The sequence below is a fragment of the Mastacembelus armatus genome, chromosome 1 (assembly GCF_900324485.2).
Source record: "Mastacembelus armatus chromosome 1, fMasArm1.2, whole genome shotgun sequence".
Taxonomy (NCBI): domain Eukaryota; kingdom Metazoa; phylum Chordata; class Actinopteri; order Synbranchiformes; family Mastacembelidae; genus Mastacembelus; species Mastacembelus armatus.
Window position 1 is genome coordinate 3,816,518 of NC_046633.1, and position 21,190 is coordinate 3,837,707.

Here is a 21,190-nt window from a genome sequence, read left to right on the forward strand (position 1 = left end):
TGAAAATACAAAAATATTAAAAGTTCAAGTATGTCAAAGCTGCACTTGAGTAAATGCACCTAGTTTCTTTCCAAGGCAGCCTAATGGTTTTTGCCTCTTTTCAGTGTTTCACACAGTCCCACTTCACTCCTGACCAGTGGGCTATTGTAAACCCATATATCAATAATCAACTTTGATCCTATACATTTCATTTGACATATTTACAAAGATTTTCATAAATAAATCTTCACAGCCTATGAAACTAAGTCATCATTTGCACAATAAACATTCCCTTAAATAAACATTGTTAATTACCTCCCCTCTTTGCATAAAGCCTTGTGTGTGGTGTGGATACACACACTGATCGCGCTCCATGTCCACTTATTCTCCTCTCATCTTCCTCTACTTATTGACATATAAAAGAGAGATAGACATATGGTCACAAATTAACAGAAACTGACACTAAAGAAAAATCAAACACTGTAGTAGAAATACATGAAATATATAGGTTTATACAGTCATTTTGTGGTGTACTTAAGTGAGCTCTGTTCAGATTTCTAGAACAGCCAGTTCACATGCACCATGAAAGAGAGATTATATGCTATCCCATATAATCTGTACATGTTGCTGAAACCACTGCTGAAGGCTGGTTCACAACAAGTCACAGAATTTTTGACATTAGATGATAAAATTGTTGTCAGTGATTATTCATTTCTGGAAATCAACTAACACTGCAGCTTTAAAGCACTGGTTGTTTCTGTGTCCCAAGGAAATAATGAAAATGCAATGCTAGTTGAAGCCAACAGGGGCCTACTAACGAAGTTTTGACCAAAGGAGCCCATGGGGGTTAATCCAGTTAGGAGTGACATAAAGTGCAGTAAGCAGTACTAAACCTATTTAGTTACAGTCCATCAGTGGGTAGGCTCCATATATCCACACTACTCTTCAGAGCATTTTTATTCTAATTTAAAATTTTACATAAGTAAACGTTTTTAGTTGCAGTTATTGCCTTACACACGGGTGTTGCGACTTTTACGTGGGTTAACTATTTAAAAAACTTTTCCTCTTCCAAATTTAAATGGCCACAAACATCAGCACAACATCGAGAACAGTTTGATTAAAGCCCATTCTGACTACATTTCCCGTCAGCGCGCTTGGTTTTCGAACGCAATACAGACGTCCAGCCAATCACACCGCAGAATGTGACTTCCCCGATCAGCGATTGGCTATTTTTACACTGATCTTCCCACGATGCTTTGCAACAGAGCTTTGGAATTCAAATCGAGCGGACCAATCAGAGAGCGTCGTAACGACCGAGGCAGCAATTTAAACTTGTAGCAGAGACTGTTGTCAAAAGGCAGAACGGGGTAACGCTGTGGCCGTCGAGGGATCAGGCTGGCGATTAATTTCATATCTACCTCAGTTTTTTTTACATTTTGAGATTCTTATGCGCTACTCGTTGCATCCAATGATAGAATAACGTTTGCGTTTAAAGGCGATTATCGTTGGTTTTTATTTGAATTCAGAAGTGTATGGGAGCAGGTTAGCTTCCAGGCTAACTAACGTCGGTTGAGGTTAGGGTTAACAATAGTGTAACCCTTAAAGTTTTTTTTTTCGATCCCTCGACTGCTGACGGGTTTTAAACGTTTATTTTAATACGCCGAAGAGAACTGTAAGCCAGAATGAGTGCAGGTCTTCCGAAGCCGGCGAATCCGTCGGTACATGCCGACCCGAAATCAGCTCCTCTGAAAGAAATCCCAGATATTCTGGTGGACCCACGCACCATGAAAAGGTACACGAGGGGGAGATTCCTCGGGAAAGGTGGTTTTGCCAAGTGCTTCGAAATCACTGATGTGGAGACGAAGCAGGTTTTCGCCGGAAAAATTGTGCCCAAGTCCCTGATCCTGAAGCAGCACCAGAGGGAGAAAATGACCTCTGAGATCGCCATACACAAGAGTCTGAGCCATCCCAACATCGTGGGCTTCCACGGCTTTTTCGAAGACGACGATTTTGTCTTTGTTGTTCTTGAAATCTGCAGGAGAAGGGTGAGTGTATAAATACAAACGGACCGTAACCTCACACAGTTTTTGTTCCAGTGAGCACATTTGTCAGGGCCAACGGTTCTCGCCGCGGTCCCTTCCGTTTTCTCCTCGACCCGGTGGAGGTGACGTTCACTGAAATGTGAACATGGTCACATCTTAAATAAACCCTGCAGGTCCTTATGCCAAAAGTTATTTACCTTTGCTGAATTATTAGGAGTCAGTGTCCGGTTCATTAACAACAGTTTTAGGTTTGAGTTTAAATCGGGTCATTTCACAATAACCCACATTCCTTTCAAGGCTGCATTATAGTTAAAGTTTCATTTTAAAAGCATAAGAGACGGATGGCTACAGACTGGCTATTAGATATTTATCCTCAGCCTGTTGGGGCCCACTAACCAAATCATGCTCTTTTCCGTTTTAGTCCTTGTTGGAGCTGCACAAGCGTCGTAAAGCGGTGACCGAGCCAGAGGCTCGTTACTACATGACACAGCTGCTCAAGGGTGTGCAGTACCTGCACAACAACAGAGTCATCCACAGAGACCTGAAACTGGGCAACATCTTCCTCAATGACGATATGGACCTGAAGATAGGTAAATATGCAAATGACTCACCCTGACTCCAGTTCTCCTGTCATATTTAAGACATATGTCATTTATCCAGACTCTCAAACAAACCTGTTGGTCTGGCTACAAAGGAAAGGACACACCCCGGCCCTTCCTTACGCTTCCTGGATGAGTATATGCGAGGGAAATATGTGGAACCAAATCTGAAATTATGTCTCAAAGGGGAAAAGCACATTGAAGAACATAAATGTGCAAAATGCATCCATTTGTAGACTGCTGCTTTACAACAGCCTGTGCATCTTTCTTCTCTAGGGGACTTTGGCCTGGCCACCAAGATCGAGTTTGATGGTGAGAGAAAGAAGACCTTGTGTGGAACACCCAACTACATTGCACCTGAAGTGCTTTGTAAGAAAGGCCACAGCTATGAAGTAGACGTCTGGTCACTTGGCTGTATATTGTAAGTTTGAAAGCCAAAGCACCTTTAGGAACGACACTGTTCTCAGCCCAGTCAGTTAAGTCCTGCCCTGTCTGCATTCTCTCAGGTACACTTTGCTGGTGGGTAAGCCCCCCTTTGAGACCTCCTGTCTGAAGGAGACCTACAACCGCATCAAGAAAAACAGCTACACCATCCCCTGGGTAAGCTTGAATAAGCTAGCTGACAATGTTCTTTTAAAATATGTTGTTTAGGTTTTGTGTTTTTACATATCTAATTTGCCCCTCACTCCTCTCATAATAAATCTGCTGATTTTGGGCAGCACATCAACCCGGCCGCAGCCTCACTCATCAAGCGAATGCTACATGCTGATCCCGCCCAGAGGCCCACAGTCGCTGAACTGGAAATGGATGAGTTCTTCACGTCTGGCTACATCCCCGCACGTCTGCCCACTACGTGCCTCACTGTGCCGCCACGCTTCTCAATTGCCCCTTCCACAGCCGTGGAGCTCAGCCAGAGACGCCCACTAACTGCTATAAACAACAAGGGTAATGGTCACAGCTGTACTTGAAAGACTATAATTTAGTCAGGTTTTCAGATTATTAAAATTATGTTGAAATATTTTGCAGGCTGTGGGTGAGACCGTGTTTGACGTTAATGGTTTGGTTTTCTCTCTCCAGCAGGAACAGAGAAGATGGACATGAAGGATGGCCCTGCACCAAGGTAAGATGGATCAAATTCTTATTTTTCACATTTGATTTGTTCGGCTACAACTTTATCTGGATGGAAAAGCTGATTTATTATGCAGAACTTTTGTGGCACATCTAATGCGAGCTGTATTTTCATGTGCGTAAATGTTTTGATTTCTTTGTGTGTGCACGCATGTGTAGGGAGCCTGAGCCATTACAAACCCACCTGAAAGACATGCTGGATCAGCTAAACAGTATCATTGCTACCAAACCTGCTGAGAAGGCGGTCATACGCCAAGGTGAGTGTGGACTCTTCAGTTCAGTTAAGTTGTTTTAGTATGTGCTGCACATTCTTTCTTGTGTCAAAACTGCAAAGCCTAAGTATTTGTGTGTTTATAGAAGAGGCAGAGGATCCTGCATGTACTCCCATCTTCTGGATCAGCAAATGGGTTGACTACTCTGACAAGTATGGATTAGGTAAGACTCCCATCCATCTACTGACTGGACTAATTTTCTAAACCTTTTTGCCATTTTGTCAATTCAGATTGAACAAGATGTTTTAACAGCCATTTTATTTCTTACATACAATGATGATCAGTAATTTGACATAAAAATAATTAAATTTACAAATTGGTGTATGAAGGTTGGCTTCAGTGTGTAAAAGATGGTAATCAGTGTGCACAATACTTTAGCTACTTTACTTTAAATACACAAAATATTTTTTCCTTGTACAAGGAGTTCTTAAATGCAATAATTCATTTGCAGATTCTGTTAGAACTAGCAGTTTGATCTGGATGCATGACAAGATTTTCTATCACTATTTCAGCCTAACTGATTAAAAAGTGCAGGATGATCAATTTGTGTAATATCAAAGTGAAGAATAACAGAAATGAAAAGGTGACTTAAAGTGACTTGATTTTTTTTTTTTAAAGTATAGAAGCAGTGATGCTATTACATGACTTGTCCACCAGGGAACAGCAACAGTTTTAAGCAGTAAACCTTCATGTATATTGGTCACAAAAATTAACTTGATCTTTAAACTGGGCACTCAGGAGTAATGTAGTCATGTCAGTGTTTTTTAAGCTCATCCATTAATGTTCTCTGCAAAAAATAAGAATCAGTTGGGCTGTGGCTGCAATCTGCCAGTGGTAATTCTCAGATTGTAAATTTAACATTGCAGTGCAGAATTCCTGTTAAATGACACCTGTATCTTGTATCGTTGTGCAGGAGATGACACACAGTTGTAACACATTTCGTGTTTACAATAAGTGAGCTTGTGTTTTTCAGGTTACCAACTGTGTGACAACAGCGTGGGTGTGCTGTTCAATGATTACACACGTCTGATCATGTACACTGACGGAGACAGTCTACAGTACATCGACAAGGCAGGGGCTGAATCGTACCTCAGTGTGCGCTCCTACCCTTCTTCTCTCAATAAGAAGGTCAGCGGTTTTACTCAGCAGAGATGCTTTTCTCTTTTAGATTTGAATTTAAATTTCTTGTTGTATGTGTGTTGCATTACTTTGTTCTTTTGCTTTGCAGATAACGTTGCTGAAATACTTCCGAAACTACATGAGTGAGCACCTGTTAAAGGCTGGTGCAAACATGGCACGGCGGGAAGGAGATGAGTTGGCACGGCTGCCTTATCTCACCCTGTGGTTCAGAACAAAGAGCGCCATCGTCCTGCACCTCACCAATGGCACCGTTCAGATCAACTTCTTCCAGGTTCGAGACAGTGGTTTTTTTTTTTTTTTTTATACTCGACCTCACCTACTTCTCCAAATCCCAGCTTGTTAAATGTTCATGTTCTCCAAATCTGAAATTATATTTTCACTAACCTCTTTACTCCAGGACCACACCAAGCTGATCCTGTGTCCGCTGATGGCTGCAGTGACCTACATTGATGAGAAAAGAGACTTCCGCACCTACAAGCTGTCTCTGCTGGAGGAGTTTGGCTGCTGTAAAGAGCTGGCCAGCCGCATTCGTTACGCCAAGCTCATGGTAGAGAAGCTGCTGGCCAGCAAACCTTCTGGTGCTGCACAATAGACCACCTTTTCTCTAAGTCTTCAATCACCGTCTCTACTCACAAGCTACTTCTTCCACTCTGCCAGCCTCTGAGCACAAGACAGACCCTGAAATTCTCCTGTGTTGTATTGAATATTATTGGTCATTTTTGAGACTTTGACATGTACCATGAAACCTAATCTTATATGTTGTACATGAAAGTTTAATTTGAGTCTCTGTTTTTTGTTTTTCTCCTGTTAATACAATCTCACTGCAGTTATCTTAATTTCCTTGAATAATCTTATTCTTGATAAACATGTGCCTGTTGGCGTAAACAAGGACGGCTGGATCACTGACACCACAGCAGGTCAGGTTGACCCTACGTTCAAACAAGTCAAGATGAATATTCAGCATTCCATCCATACAGCCATCACGTCTGCTCATCCAGGGTCATGGGGGTGCTGGATCCAGTCCCAGCTGACAATGGCCTAGAGGCCAGGTACCCCCTCGAACGTATTCAGCATTTCCTGTTCAAATTGATCTTGAAGTTGGAAGGTTCTGTGATTCTTTTTGGTTATTTGTTTGCAGTTGTTCATATATCAAATGCACTTCTGTACCTAAATCCCATTGGACAAACGTGAGATTGAGGCTGGCTGTGTGGATGGGGGGGGGGAAATCTGGTCTGCTTCTCTAGTTTTATCTGTGCCCTATGTAGAGAAATGGACCATGTCTCGACGTCTTCATCATGTACATTCTTCCTGATGTTTTTTTCTATGTCTTTTAGATGTCATTTTCAACATGATGTACAAACTTGTACATACTGCTGAATATGTATAAGTGTTGTAAAGATTTTTACTCATTTAAATAAAGATTCTTTTGAACAAGATCAATTTAGTTTTGTAATTTAGGATTTAGTTGTTGGTCATGTGATTTTTTTTTTTTTTTTTTTTTTTTTGACTGCATACAAATGCGTGAACTACAAGAGACTGACAAAACAATCTTGAGATTAATTTTCATTGCCATGGTTCAGGTAATACTATTATTGAAAGAACCTGGAGTGAGATTCTGTGAAAGGCATTTACTTAAATTCTGTAATTCACATCTTGGCCTCAAAAAAGCACTTACTAAAGTGCTGCTGCTTATGAAGACTTTTTTTTTTACTTAACATTGGAAACATTATCACTTGGATATTTCTTCAAATCAGAACTGTAATCAAAAGCATTAAAACTAACTGCATTTCACTTAAGTGGGTTAGTTTCAGGGTTGCATTGTGCTTGGGTTGCTGACTTGGCTTAACAGGACACTTTTTTTATATAATTTCAAAATGTGTTTCCTTTTTGTTTTACTACTCATTGTCAGTTGTGAAAAAGACCTCTGTGTAAATTGTTTTGAAAAAGCAAACTCAGTTTGAAAAGTTGAAAAAAAAAATAATCAAATTTTAACTTTCAATTGACAGTTAAAAACAGAAAATATAACAAAAATCAGACAAAAGTTTATTGTGAATTATAAAAACCTTTGGCAGCACTTATTTTCATGTAAAACATGTATTTAAGTGAACAATGAACAGTTCAAACAGCAGTAATAAAATGTGAAGGTCTAAAAAGTGAAATTAGATAAGACATCATCACACTAACAGGCTCTAAAATCACTTCCAAAGGCTGGAGGAAAACAAATTTTATCAGCTCATTGGGATATGTTCAGTTTATAAGAGTTCCCATATTTTAGCAGTGGTCAGGAGAGTACAGACAATCCTGTAACTGAAAGCTCAATTTCTTCAAGCTGTGTCCTCAAGGGAAGCCACAGACTCTCTTTACAATGCATTCAAGATGAGGGAGAATGAACAAAAGTGATGAAGTGTTTATGTGTCTCTAAACCGAAGCATTGATGTCAAAATCCTCATGTAAACATTCATACAATGGCTCTTACAGTCTGTATTTTTATTTGCAGTCAGGTCTGGCACGACCTGTAGCAGTGTAGAGTAATGTTTCCGTTGTGATGGCCTGTCAACAGCATATCTTGCCCGCCCCAGCGAGCCAGCTGCCAACCTTCGCTCTCAGGAGCCCACACCATCCCAGAGGCCCCCCGATTTCTGAGCTCCCACACACACACACAGCCGCTCTGACTCAGACCAACCACAGTGCAGCTGCTAACATCTGCTTCACATAGTCTGCAGGAGACACAGAGGTAGAGAGGAGTGGTGATTGTTAGAGGAATGTATACATACAGACACCCACCACATCTCACATAGTCAGTCCTCATCTCACCTGCCAGACCAGGCTTTGGGCGGATACAGTCGGGTGGCCAGGACAGACTTTCCACTGACTGGGTTAACAGCCACCAAAGAGAAAAAGGCTGTCTTCTTCTCCTCCTCCTTCCCCTCCTCTGAAAATATTTGATCTTTTACTTTGGCTTCATTTTCTTCTTCCTCCAAGGAGCTGAGCAACTGATGCTGCAGCAGGACAAATAACACGCCCTGCTCACAAACACACACATTCACAAACAAGAGTAAGACAATATGAAGAGTGACACAGTTAAGGTGGCACAGCTATTTGTACAACAACAAGCAGCAGTAGCCTTACACAGCAGGAGTATCCTCTGAGACAGGCTGTGTGTGATAAATCATCTCCCAGGGTGACTGTCCGCAGCAGCTGTCCAGTCTTCACATTCCTATAACAAAGAAACCAAAAACACAAAACGTGTAAAACGTAAATTGCACCAGCACACATGAACACCATGCCTAGATCAGTCTCCATCACTGACAACAGTAAACATAGATCAGTCCTGATGTTTCTTACCAGATGAAGAGGTGTTTGCACTCGTCTGTGCCAATCAGGGCATCAGGAAGTCCATCCACTGAGGCGAGGGCCCCAACACAAACACCAGGAGACACAAGAGGCTGAGAGCTCAGGGTGCTGAAGGATAGATGAGACACTGAAACACCTGCACACTGATAGAGTAGCTGACAGAAGATAAATATAGCACCAATGCTGTGTTACCTGTTGTTGTCTGACATGTCAAACACCTGCAGGGTGGAACCTGCTGCTGAGTCAGAGGAGGTAATCACTCTGGAGTTAGACACACCAACCACAGCCTGGATGCTCCCGTCACACAGCAACACTTGGACGAGGCTGGAGCATGACAGTATCCTGTGCACATGGAGAACACACACACACACACACGCACACACACACACACACACACACACACACACGCACGCACGCACACACACGCACGCACACATAGACACAGAGCTGAATCTAAATTCAGTAAGCAATGAAACATTAGTTTGACACATGGGCTAACTCCTGTTTAGACAACTGACCCAAAATGTTAAAAGTACATGCCAGGCACTATTCACCTCACTTCTCTGATTTCCAACTGACCCAGAGTCACACAGATCAGCCCAGCAGCATCCGGGACAGGAAACACATTAATCACTGGCTGTAAAAATGAAAACGTAAAAATAAATCAAGCTTTAAAATTTCCCTTTGCAGTTTTGTTGTAAACAAAAAGCAAATTGTGTATCCTTCAGGCCTAATAAAATGCAATATGTTCCTCACACACCAAATGTTGAAAACACTCCAAACCTTTCGTCCATGCCTACTAGTGGTTTTCATGTCTGTTGTTGTATTACTATAGGTACTTTAGCACCACCATCTGTCATTCAATGGAAAACCATAAAACAGACAGCAGGACGCAACTTCTGCTACATGCTTCCTTACAAGCATGAAGTCCTACATGTGCAAGATAGAAACGAAACAGGCACAACACGGTATCTTTAAGACACACAAAAAGTACTCACCTTATTGAAGGTCCAAGTGTGTGTTAAGCTCCAGTTGTTTGCTGAAATCTGACTCCACAGGCACACTGCCCATTTTCCTGCTGCTGCTACACACAAATCGCCTGCATGTCCAGTCAGACAGCATGCGTCTACCACACATCCTCCAGCTGGGGCCTGAACACACACACAAATACACAATCATTCACTAAGAAAATGTTACTGATGCTACAGATACACACATTTCTTTGGATGATTCACTTTAACTCCAATGAAAAACTTAAAATGCTGAAGCCAAATATTAGCTGTTAATTGTAAGACAAGTAAAACAGTTTACCTTTAATGTGTATGTGCATCTCAACACGTGTTTCTTTGTCTCCTCTGTTCTCACGCCCACCTCTCCACCAGAGCCCTGCGGATGGATACTGGACACAGTAGGACAGGTAGCTGTTTCAACCTTCTGACACTGATCATGTGCATTTGATGGCTGTAATGAAGATGGATTCTGACTGGAGGGTGAGACAGGAGGCTGGCTAGCAGGGGGGCAAGCGAGGGATGGAAAAGGAGAGAGAGGGGGAGGGGAGAGGGCCTGGGTGGACGGGCTGTGACTGGGAGGCAGCGTGAGACAAGGGGCAGCAGGGGAGGAGGTCGGGGGGAGGGTAGAGCGTGGGGTGAATCCTAGGGAGGGTAGTGTGGGGCTGGAGAGTAGAGCAGAGGAGGGCACAGGTGGGGTTATCAAGGGACAGGGTGCTGAAGCCAGAGGAGAGCTCAGTATGAGCTCAGAGTAAGCAGACTGAGGCACTATGCTCTTCTCTTCATCTTTATTTTCCACTGATCTGTCTTTGGGGGAACGTGCGGTGAGTTTGCAGGGTTCCTTTGAATCTCTGGCAGGAGATTTCACAGTCAGATGCTTTCCATTAGAGTCTTCTGGAGATTCTATGTCATTAAATGCCACTGTAGCAGTGCATTTGTTAGAAGGCTTGTCAAGTGTTTCCTGTAGAGGGCAATCAAAGGAAAGAGGACTGACAATTGCCTTGTGTTCTGTTAGGTGGGTTTCAGGCAGCTGATCCTTCAAAGGATGGACTACACCAGCACAATCTGTTTGTTTTTCTGATGCAAGCTGTTGGATTTTAAGTTCATCTAAATGTCCAATGACCTGATCCATCACGTTGCCTGCTGCTCTGTCTACATGGTTTAAATAAGGTTTAACAGGCTGGTGTAAAGATCTGTGCGTGTTGCTGGCTGAGATACTATTCTGGTTATGACTATTCAAAGTCACAGTTTCATGTTCTTTATACTGATTTATGACATTTGCATCACAGTCTTCAGTCACTGACACAGAATCTGTTGAGCAGATGTGAGTCTCTGTGTGGAGGTTTTCAGTCTGCTGCTCTCCACAGGTTTCTCTGGTATCTTGCTTGGACAATCCTTCAGGTAAGGCCTGACTTGCAAGCCTGTGGTCTGTTGACAAGTTGTGGAGCTCTTCACACTGAGTAGTAGTTTGTTTATGATCAGTGAAATTAAGTGGATCAGAAATTGTGGGCGTGAGGCTGAGTGGTAGAGAACATGGAATCACGGGCTCATTGCTGCTAGCACAGAAAGTGTCAGAGCGGCGGTAGCTGCTGCGTGTGTTGTTAGATGGTGATGTGAAATATTCTACTCCTGATTCCACAGCAACTTTCCGAAGTTTGTGTAGTTTCAGGGAGGCAAACTGGTCATCGGGGAGATGGAAATCTTGGTTGACGTCAAAATTCCTTATACTGCTGACCAACAGGCCAAGGGACTGAAAGGGCAGAGGGTGAATGGGAGTTTGGGTTGGTGGAGGGGAGGGCAAGAGGAGAGACTGCCAGTTTGCACCACCTGGAGGACACATAAAGTAGAAAAAGTGACCATGTGAGATTACACTGACAGGTAGGGTATAATTTAAAAAGTCAGACCAACAATGAATTTATCCAATATTGTCTCTGCAGCTACTGCTTAATAAAGCCTATCTACACTAATGCAGTGTATTACCCATGTCACTAAATTCTACCTTCATCAAAATGATAACGTTCGAGACTTACTTGTGTTCATCTGTGATGATGTGCTGATACTGCTTTTCACAAAGATGGGGTAGACCTTCTGCAAACTTCCAGATGCAGGGCAGGACTGAGCTCCCTGTTCCCCAGAGGAATGCAGCATAGCTGTGCTGTGGATAGATGCTGGTGGGGGGCCGTCTGGCACTGGAGCATCTTCTTGTAAAGTGAGACAAGGCTGTGGCCCATCAGCTACATGAACAGATGGAGAGCAAGAGACTGGGGTTCCAGAAGTCCTGGTATTGTTTGAAGTTTGACCATGGCCTAAATGATTGGTGTTTAGAGAGGATCGTGGGGTCTGAGATGTCCCTCTGCCCCTACCTCTCCCCCGCCTCCTGCCTCGCCTTGGACGAGTAGCACAGGCTGCAGCAGACGTGAAAGCTTCTCTGGTGGTTAGCAGAGGGCTAGCAGAGGTTTGATCTGAAATCTCATTGGAGCTTTGGTTGTTACTGGCGAGTTCAGGAGATGCATCAGGAGCCTGTACATATGATGATTTATGAGGATCTACAGGTGCATCTGTCTGAGAGGGGGAATCTGCCGAAGGTACGTGTTGATTTGAATGTTCACTGGTGTGTGTGTTCCTATTCAAACCTCTCCCGCGGCCACGTCTCCTGCGCTGTCGCCCTGTGCTCAGCTGGGACAGTATGATGGCCTGCATGTCAGGCTGAGTCTGTGAAATTGTCATACGTCTTGTGGTTCGCACATAATACTCTGCTGGGAAAAGTAGTCCCTCCACTAAAGTACAGGAGTCTAGGACACCCACACGTTTTTCAGCTCCTTCTATCCCAGCCCTGTTCTCTTTTATTTCCATGGTATTGTGTTTGGTTTTATTTTCTATTTTCTCTGCTGCATTTTGTTCAGCATCTTTATTACTGTTCTCTTCACAAACCTTAATTTCCCTCTGTTCTCTAATACACTTAACATCCTCTGCTCCCTGCATCTCCTTCCTTTGTCCATTTAGTGAACCATCTAGTCTTCTTTCTTCGGTTTGCAGAGAATCTTTCCAATATTTGAATGGGAAAGAGGATGACTCTAATTCTTGTTTCCATTCAGTTCTCAGTTCAGTCTCTTTCTCTCGTTGTTGCTGATATCTTTGCATCTCCGTACCTTCCATGTCTCCTGTTTTATTGTTTGTGTCTCTGTTCCAGTGTGGAAGCAGCAGAGAAGGAGACTCAGACTCTGAAGCAGAAAGTGGCTCATCACTTTCATCCACATCTGCTTCTGTTAATTTCACTTTCTCTTCTTGTCCTTCTTCTCTAGCAGTCTCCATCCTTTCATTCTGCTCCTGTCCTTTGTCTTTGTCATCTGTGATCTTGCAGGCCTCAACACTTCTCCTTTCCCAGCGTTGGCGGCTCTGCCGAGACCTGAGGCGCATGGCGGGGCTGGATCTGTGGCCTCTAGTTATGTCATTGCTGGAATCAGAGGGCAGCTGGAACCTGATCACCTGACTCCTTTTGGAGTGATCAGAATCTGCCGAGCCTGGTGACACATTTTTATAATTGTATTACTTATTTTTTTATTTATTCGAATTTTGTATCTTTCCAGAGTAATGTAACCTCAAACATATATATATAAATGCTTTCTGTTTTGGGGTGGACACATTTGGAAGCGTTTTGTGTGTGTCAAATATGTCAAACACCATTAAACAGTGGAAGAATACATAAAGTGAATTTTCTTAAATGACTTTCTCTCCTTCAGTCTTATCTGGCACTAATTATTATTATTATTGCAGTTTTGTAAAACTGTAGAGATTAACTGTGTTCCCGTCATAGTCAGCTGACTCACCTTCAGTGAGTTTCTGACACTGGCTTGTTGTATCGGTGGAGTCCAGAGTCTTAGGGTTGAGACAGGGGTTAGATGTTACCTCTGGGTTGCTCTGGTCCTGTTGGTTCTGCTGAGTGATCCTGCTCCTCACATGTCTCCGCACTGCATCCAGACGCTCAGCACGCTGTGAGCAAGTCCACATATATGAGACAAAGTTTGTCTAAATTTGACATTTTAAAGAAAAGTGAAAATCTTACCTGTAGTCTGTGGGCTGTCCTGATGTATTCCTTTTGTAACAGTGCCAACTTCCTACGAAGCTAAGTGAGGAAAATATGAATATATGAGAACAGATGGTTGTACTTTATGTGACTAAAGTGTGCAGACAAATGAAAGTGGTGAAAAGTACTTTTCCTTTATTTTAATTTTCAGGTAATTAGATTATAAAATGTGTAGTATTTTTTATGCTATATACTTCTACTCCACAATAATTCCAGAGGTAAATATAGTACTTTAGAGATTTTTTATACACAATATAATAACCAACCAATGAAACAGTGTTCTTTTAAATAGAGTAAAATAAAACTTTACTGATCCCCAGGGTGAAATTCAAAAACTACCCAGCAATATAAAGTCATTCAAATCTCCACCATTACAAGCTGCACCATTAAAGCAGTAATGCATAAAGAACATATTTACTTAGAATGGCTTTAAGTATGCTATATTGTGCAGTTTTACTTAAGTAGGATTTTGCATGCAGTACATTTGCATGAGTTACTAGTTCTACACTGTGGTATATATACAGTACTGTGCACAAGTTTTAGGCACTAAAATACACAAGGAATGCTTTAAACATAAATGACATAAATAGTTTCTCATTTATCAGTTAACTTCATCCAAAGTGCAGTAAAGGAACCAAACCTAAACCTAATCAGTATCTGCAGCTCTCCCCTTTGCCCTTCAACCAGCAGCAGTTCTCTTTGGTTTGACCTGCACACAGTTTCTCCTGGTACTTTGCATTCAGGCTGTCCCAGTGTTTCTGTCTCTTCATGTGGACCCAGACTGACTCCACACAGCTGGGATCAGAGCTCTGTGGGGGTCAGACCATCTGCTGCAGGACTCCTGGTTCTCTGAAAATAGTTCTTCATGAGGTTCTTTATGGGCTTGTTGTCCAGCACAACGAACCTAGGATCAATCTGAAACCTGGTGGTGTTGTGTGATAAGAATCTAAAACATCTGCACAGTACTGTATATAACTATACCTAGCTAAGTAAAAGACGTAAGCTAAGTTAACCGACCTTCTCCGTGTCATCCCCGTAAAGTGTCGTCCTCAGCTTTTCCTCACAGGGCAGGATGTCTCCCACACTGTGCTCCATCCTGCTCACTTGGCCCTGACACACGAATAAAGGTTACACACATCTGTAGTACAGCTAACTGTATTTATAATCTATGTTCACTTTCTAAAAGCACATTAGCTTAGCTACCTACCGTTAAACCAGAGGGCGAACGGTACAGATCAAAAGTACCGTAAGATTAGAAAAAAAAACTAGTAACGTTAAAAGTCAACAGCGAAAGTGAAGTTGTCTACTTACAAAATAAAGCTGCTTTGTTGAAATGACAATAATATACTATAGTTGCGGCTGATTTAAAGAGAGTCTGTGGTTATCTATGGGAAGTTTATTTTGGTGTTCGATGAAACGGGCATCGATTACGATTTATTTCCCGCGACTGCTCAGGAGCAGGAACAGGCTTGAGCAATCGAGCTCCGATGACTCGATTACTCAGACGAAGCAGGTAAAAAAGAATTTGACTCAATAAAATACCTAAAATATTAGTTTCATATTCGTCAGAAAATCGTACAGTGCTCTTACTCCACCTATAAAATGTTTAGAGTGCTAAGAAGTACAAATTTCTATTTATATTTTATTAATTGTGGCACAAGTTAGTTTAGCTTAATTAACTTATAACATGTCGTATTAACCTTTTATTTATAAAGTAATACATTAGCACAGATTCAAGGGCGTGACATTAGGTCACACTTGGCCGTACTGAAAGTATAAATAGCTTTTAAAAATGATCATGAAAGTGTTATTCTCTAGCGCCAGTGGACCATAATAATGTGACATTAGCTAACAAACAAAGCATCGCCTGTTTTCATGGACCCTTGAAGATTCAGTAACTTATCTTTATTTGGTATTTTGTGTAAAGATGCTGTTTAAAGTGATAATTTATTTTTTTCCTTGAAACGTAGATTTGCAATCTCAATGGGACCTTTCTGGTTAAATAAAGGTTAAATAAAAAATGAAATCAGTTTATAACATAAAAACATGGAGTGAGATTCTTGCTCTCATCCGAAATGGTATAATCCAGGGTCTGTTTGACTGAACACACCTGGGCCAGGTAATAAGCAATGGGTTTAATGGGAAAACAGGCCCAGCAGTGGCCCTCAAGGAACATGGGCTGGGTAGCTATTTCTATAGCTATGTATAGAAATATAACAATATAAGAATCCAGTTCTGTGTTAATATTGTGCCTTTCGTAGCATGTATTTAATTTTATATTACTGACTTTTTCTAAATAATTATGAAGCCAGGTATGTTTTCTGAAATGTGGCTTTTTGTCAAAGAAAGCTTGATAAATTGACCCCTGTAAACTATAAAAAAAGCCGTACTGCATATCTCGGTTAGGGCTCTATGAACTGAAGTGAACTTAAAATATAAAGACTCTTTATCAAAGATGTGTGTATGTATAAAGATATCAGTTGTTATATCTCTGTAGATCACAAATATTGACTTTCTGGATTGTGGATAAAAATCCAGTATTGGGGGCATCTGGTGGCCTAATGTTAAATTACATAACACATGATGGCAACACCCACAGTTGGATTAGCATTAACATTTGGAACAGAAGGTAAATGAGATGAAACATTTGTGCATTTAGCTATTGAGGCAGTTGTCATTGTCATAAAAACAAGAGCACTAAGCTAACTCCTGGAAGGGGAAGATGACAATTTTAATTTCAACATTCTTGCTCCAATGTATTAACAGAATTTTTAAAAAAAATTATATATGTGCAGATAGGCAAATTAAACAAGACAGACCTCTGATCCAATTACAGTTGTTTAAAACAGTCTGAAATGCAAGGTTGGCTGGGACAGTTTTAGATGAAGAAATCAGGCCACAGTATGTTGTCTGATAAGTGCAAACCCTAGTTATTTGGCACACTATAGATGTACCTTAATAAAATTTGAAATTGTTCTAGTATTTCCTCTCAGCTGGACTATGGTGTGGTATCCAGACTTTATCTCTGTCCTGGAGCCAGTCCCAGCTCACACTGGGCAAGAGGTGAGGTACATGCTGGACAAATCTCCAGTCTATCACTATAGAGATGTCTGTTGATTACACAAAAAACTGCATCTGTACATCAGAATATATGGCAGGTCACAAAAGTTAAACTCTTTAAAACAGTTCATGTATGGATTTGTTTATGACTTTATTTCTGGCAAAGTGATTTAGACAGGTAGTGTATGTTATTGTAATAATGATTTTGTGTATGTATTCAGAGTGTCTTTGTTATTCATACTTGTGTACAAAACATGAGTTTCTAATTTGGTGAAATGGCCCTGCTCCTCAGACATCCACAGGTGAGGTACTTCATGGCGGTTATGCAGACGTGCATTAGGGGCCCCATGCTGAAGAGCATGTGGTAGAAGGCATTGACAGACAGGCTCCCAGTTTCATCAGCATATTTGAGTGCCACAATAGGTGTGTAAAAGGGGTTGGTCAGGTTACGGAAACGTGGTCTTTTTGCTTCAATCACTTTCTTGGTGCACTGCAGACGGAGGGTGGACAGACACAAATGAGATCAGATCTATTATCAATGCAGACAAAAGGACAAGGCACAGTGAGGCTGAGCTACAGAGTCCTTTAGAACTTACTCTGGCAACGTCATCAGGTGTTTGTCCGAGTAGCGTAAAGATGTCAATAGAAGAAGGAAGGTAGACATTCTTGAAGTAATTCACTGTTTCAGGATCAGCTCCTGGGCACTCCTTCTGCTTCACCTCCTGAATCATCTTTGCCTCAAATTCTGTGTGCACTGGGCCTGGCTCAATGAGTGACAATCTGAGGACACAGACACAATAATGGAGAACAGTAAGAAGATGGAGGTGTAGCAACAGAGCAAGGTTAGTTCTATGGGCAAATCAGTTACACTAGCACTGAGATCAGAAGAAATAACATCAGTGACACTAACGTGACATTAAACTTCAAGAGCTGCACAGCCAAACTCTCACAGAAGCCCTCCATGGCAAACTTGGAAGCTGCGTAAACATCATTAAACACCACACCTGCAATGACAAAATACATTTTAATTCTACTTCCAAACAATACAAATACATGCAGCAGTACTCCATTAGCTGTCATTCACTTCCAACCACTCTTTAATTTGTCCATCATCCATACTGCTTCAATCATACTGAAGGAGACAAACCTGTTTCTCTCTCTACCTATGCCACAGCCTGCGTCCTCTCCCTTCACACCTCTGTCTTTACTCACCTTGCAGTCCCATCACACTGCTGACCACGATGATGTGTCCTCCTTGTCTTTTCTTCATATCAGGCATCACCTCCTTTATCATGCGGATCACACCAAAGAAATTTGTCTCAAACACTTTCTTCATCTCTTCAATGGGAATGCTCTCCACTGGACCCACCAGGCCAATACCAGCATTATTGACTAGTTAGGGGAGAAGAATGAGACGAAGGAGGCAAGAAGAAAGGATGAAATCAATATAAATTTTAGACATTGTCGAAGTCCAAGGTACAATGTCTTGGAGATGCTTTCACTTACTTAGGACATCCACATGCCGGTCTTTGATGCCATTTATGCATTGTTTGACAGATTCATCATTGCAGACGTCCAGTACAGCCAGAGAAAGAGTTTTCCCATACGCATCCCCAGCAGCTTCTACCAGCTTATCTTTGCGTTTCAGATCACGCATCGTGGCTATGACTGTGGATGTTTGGGTGACAAGGGAAAACATAACTTGTATATATATATATATACATATATATACAGTGAAGTATGAGCACTTTAGGATATATATATATATATATATATCCTAAAGTGCTCATACTTTACTGTTTAGTATAGAAATTGATAGATAGATACCCAGGAAGATCTCAGGAAGATACCTCTTCTACAAGAATTTTTATAATCTTCTTATATTCAGCCAACTACTGCAGGACTCCTGGTTCTGAAAATAGTTCTTTGTGAACTCTATTAGGTTCTTTATGGGGTTGTTGTCCCGCACAGTGGGCTGGGATCAATCAGACAGCTGACGGTGTTGTGCTTCAAGAATCTAAAATGTCTTAATTGCCTAAAACTTCTGCACAGTACTGTATGTGCAGGGTACATTCTCTCTGTGTAGTGGCAGAGAATGAGTAATAGCACTTGCTCAGCAGCTACTGAGCAAGTGCAACTGTTCATCAATACTATTTGCCAGTAGCTACCCCTGTTCATAATTCCCATTCAATTTCCAAGTGTGAGTTTGTGAATGAATGTACTGTAATACTCCCTCCAAGCCTGCACCTCCAGTGCTACGCCTTCAGGCTCTTGATGTAAAGGGGCGTGTGATTAGGCAACCTGCCCTGGGACACACATGCACACAAAAACTGTTGTGTTGTGTAATCTCGATACATGTCTATTGCATGTAAGAAACATTTGTTTAAAATGTTTTGAATCCTGCTGCAGCAACAGCACATGTTCTGTCTGTATGCACACGTGTATTGCATGTTTGTGGTGTTTAATGTGTGACTTTCCACTCTGAGTTTGTGCACAGTTCTCGTCAGAGGAGTAAATGGAAAAACGTGTAGAGGTCATGGAGGACTGGGATTGAGGTGCAACAGAAATATTGCTGTCTAGGCAAAGAGTGGTGGGTGAAAACAGGATACATTTCACACAAACAGTCACACAGAGGCCAGTGGGTTTACATACAGTACATCCCTTACATCACACAAACCTTGAGCTGTTTTCTCCTAAATTCACCTTCTGAGTATCTGAATTAAGACACCAGTGGAAAGGCTACTGCTAAAGATAGAGTCACTGTTGGAAAGATCATCTTAAATACGCTTAACACAGAGTCTCTGGTCATAAACAGTTCTGTTACAACAACCAGTTTACTCATCAGTTCTAGTGTTTTGCTTCACGTTATGTGTCTGCTCCAGGAAAAGCGCTTCCCTGCTTAACATCAGCACTGCTGCCAGGAGATAATTAACTTAACAGAGGTTGTGCTTTGGCTCTGGCCATTGTCTTAGTATTAAGAGTGACCTCAGGTTACATCAAATGCATATAGATAATTCATTTTTAATCCTGATACTAGAAGAATCCATTGTTTTACATTCATTTTCAATTGGCATGAAAATTGTGTAGCAGCCAACTGAAAACTTGCTTGAGGTTTGTAAATCTGCAAGAATAATAATAATAATAATAATGGTAATGCCATAATCCACCCATTGACTGATGATGTTTGCACTGCTTTTCTTAATAACAATGATCTTACTGACTTAAGCTTGTAGGCTTTAGCCCCAAAACCATTGGACACCTAGAACAGTAGAAGAACAAGAACAAAAATCTCCAAAACACAGCAGCACTTAAAGGTTAGCTGTAATTTAAAGCATGCATTTTATTTATTAGAAATGGCTGAAAGACACTGGTGTGGTCCTTGTAAGCGTATCACCAGCAACTAGAAGAATTGTGTAAAAAAAGCGAACGAAGGCAAAATGGCAGATCACTTGATAAAGCATCTGTCACCATCTTAATTATTTACATCATGTTAGGACATGTAAAGTCTTTATGTTAAAGATGACTACCTAAATCTAGTTGGGGGAGGGTTTGATGTTGGTTGTGGGAGACTACACAAAGTCTTTGTATTAGACACAGGCTGGTGGTGCACTGAATTTCACTGTGCTAAAACTTGGCAAACTGCATTGCACTGTTGACCTTGTTTGTGACTGGTGCAAGCTGCTTCCTGCCTTTCTGGCAGACGTTTTTCATTAATAAGGTACTGGAAATGTGTTTTCCAGACCTTTGATATTCATGTGCAATGATACAACTAACACAACTGATTCTAGTAGTCTCCAACTTTCAAAACGATATGAGCATTTAGGAAAATTCTCTTGAATCAGGAAAACTTATAACTTCCCAGTCTCACATTATGCTTGATTGAAGTCAGGGTGGGCTGCAGATCTTAAAAAGATATGGTAAACTTTCTTGATAGTGACATGCTCAGTTTAGTTTATTATGAAGCTATTTCCCTTTTCTGTTTCATTTGGGAACATACCTAATTAATTTGTATGGAACACCACAAGCAAAATTCAATTGCAATTACATATTAATTCTCTCTCTCAGCTCGCCCTCTCTGTCTGCCTTACACACACAGTCCACCTACCATGGTAGCGCTTCTGCTCATCGTGGGCCAGCATCACAGCCATCCTCAGGCCAATACCGGAGGAGCAGCCGGTGATCAGGACCACTTTTTGTCCGGGACTCGCCATCATTCTGGTTCTGCTCTTTTGGCCTCCACCTGTTATTCTCTGCTCTGTTGGCAAAGTGAGATACCAGCAGACAACAAGCTCTGCAGGATGACAGGTGATAAAGGCGAGAGCCTCTGTAAGAGGATAAAGAAGACAGAGTCACATGGAAACGAAACTAAGATTAAGACTAAAGCCTGTGATGTCAAACTGCATTATTCCATCCATCCATTATCTATACCCACTTATTCTTTAACCAGGGTCACAGGGACCAGCTGGAGCCTATCCCAGCTCTCTTTGGGTGAAAGGCAGGGGTCCACCCTGGACAGGTCACCAGT

The 21,190-nt window shown here is 41.6% G+C and overlaps 3 protein-coding genes across 6 annotated transcripts; 1 reads left to right on the top strand and 2 right to left on the bottom strand.

Annotated features, from left to right (window-relative positions):
* The first annotated feature begins 1,319 nt into the window (after positions 1-1,319).
* On the top strand, positions 1,320-6,596 carry plk1 (polo-like kinase 1 (Drosophila)). 2 transcript variants are annotated; one of them, XM_026302715.1, is made up of 11 exons: positions 1,320-2,024; positions 2,443-2,611; positions 2,897-3,041; positions 3,127-3,220; positions 3,340-3,565; positions 3,698-3,740; positions 3,908-4,005; positions 4,106-4,183; positions 4,994-5,148; positions 5,249-5,431; positions 5,558-6,596. In XM_026302715.1, exons 1-11 carry the CDS (start codon positions 1,662-1,664, stop codon positions 5,750-5,752), a joined length of 1,749 nt encoding a protein of 582 aa, XP_026158500.1. In that variant the 5' UTR covers positions 1,320-1,661; the 3' UTR covers positions 5,753-6,596. The 2 variants fall into 2 exon arrangements, with proteins under 2 accessions (XP_026158500.1, XP_026158501.1); XM_026302716.1 differs by having other exon boundaries at positions 3,701-3,740.
* Positions 6,597-7,180: 584 nt separating this feature from the next.
* Positions 7,181-15,023, bottom strand: palb2 (partner and localizer of BRCA2). Of its 3 annotated transcripts, none has more exons than XM_026302667.1 (13): positions 14,917-15,023; positions 14,623-14,715; positions 13,585-13,644; positions 13,349-13,511; positions 11,552-13,042; positions 9,826-11,348; positions 9,513-9,665; positions 9,069-9,151; positions 8,707-8,856; positions 8,506-8,622; positions 8,290-8,377; positions 7,975-8,183; positions 7,181-7,877 (listed from the first exon to the last, which is right to left on the bottom strand). In XM_026302667.1, the coding sequence occupies exons 2-13, from the start codon at positions 14,698-14,700 to the stop codon at positions 7,658-7,660; spliced, it is 4,335 nt and encodes a 1,444-aa protein (XP_026158452.1). In that variant the 5' UTR covers positions 14,701-14,715; positions 14,917-15,023; the 3' UTR covers positions 7,181-7,657. The 3 variants fall into 3 exon arrangements, with proteins under 3 accessions (XP_026158452.1, XP_026158451.1, XP_026158453.1); XM_026302666.1 differs by having other exon boundaries at positions 14,813-15,017; XM_026302668.1 differs by having other exon boundaries at positions 14,623-14,708; positions 14,917-15,000.
* A 1,904-nt stretch (positions 15,024-16,927) lies between these two features.
* LOC113127869 (retinol dehydrogenase 8) lies at positions 16,928-20,879 on the bottom strand. The gene is made up of 6 exons (XM_026302743.1): positions 20,771-20,879; positions 18,172-18,333; positions 17,878-18,057; positions 17,576-17,669; positions 17,262-17,445; positions 16,928-17,155 (listed from the first exon to the last, which is right to left on the bottom strand). The coding sequence occupies exons 1-6, from the start codon at positions 20,877-20,879 to the stop codon at positions 16,928-16,930; spliced, it is 957 nt and encodes a 318-aa protein (XP_026158528.1).
* Positions 20,880-21,190: the final 311 nt, after the last annotated feature.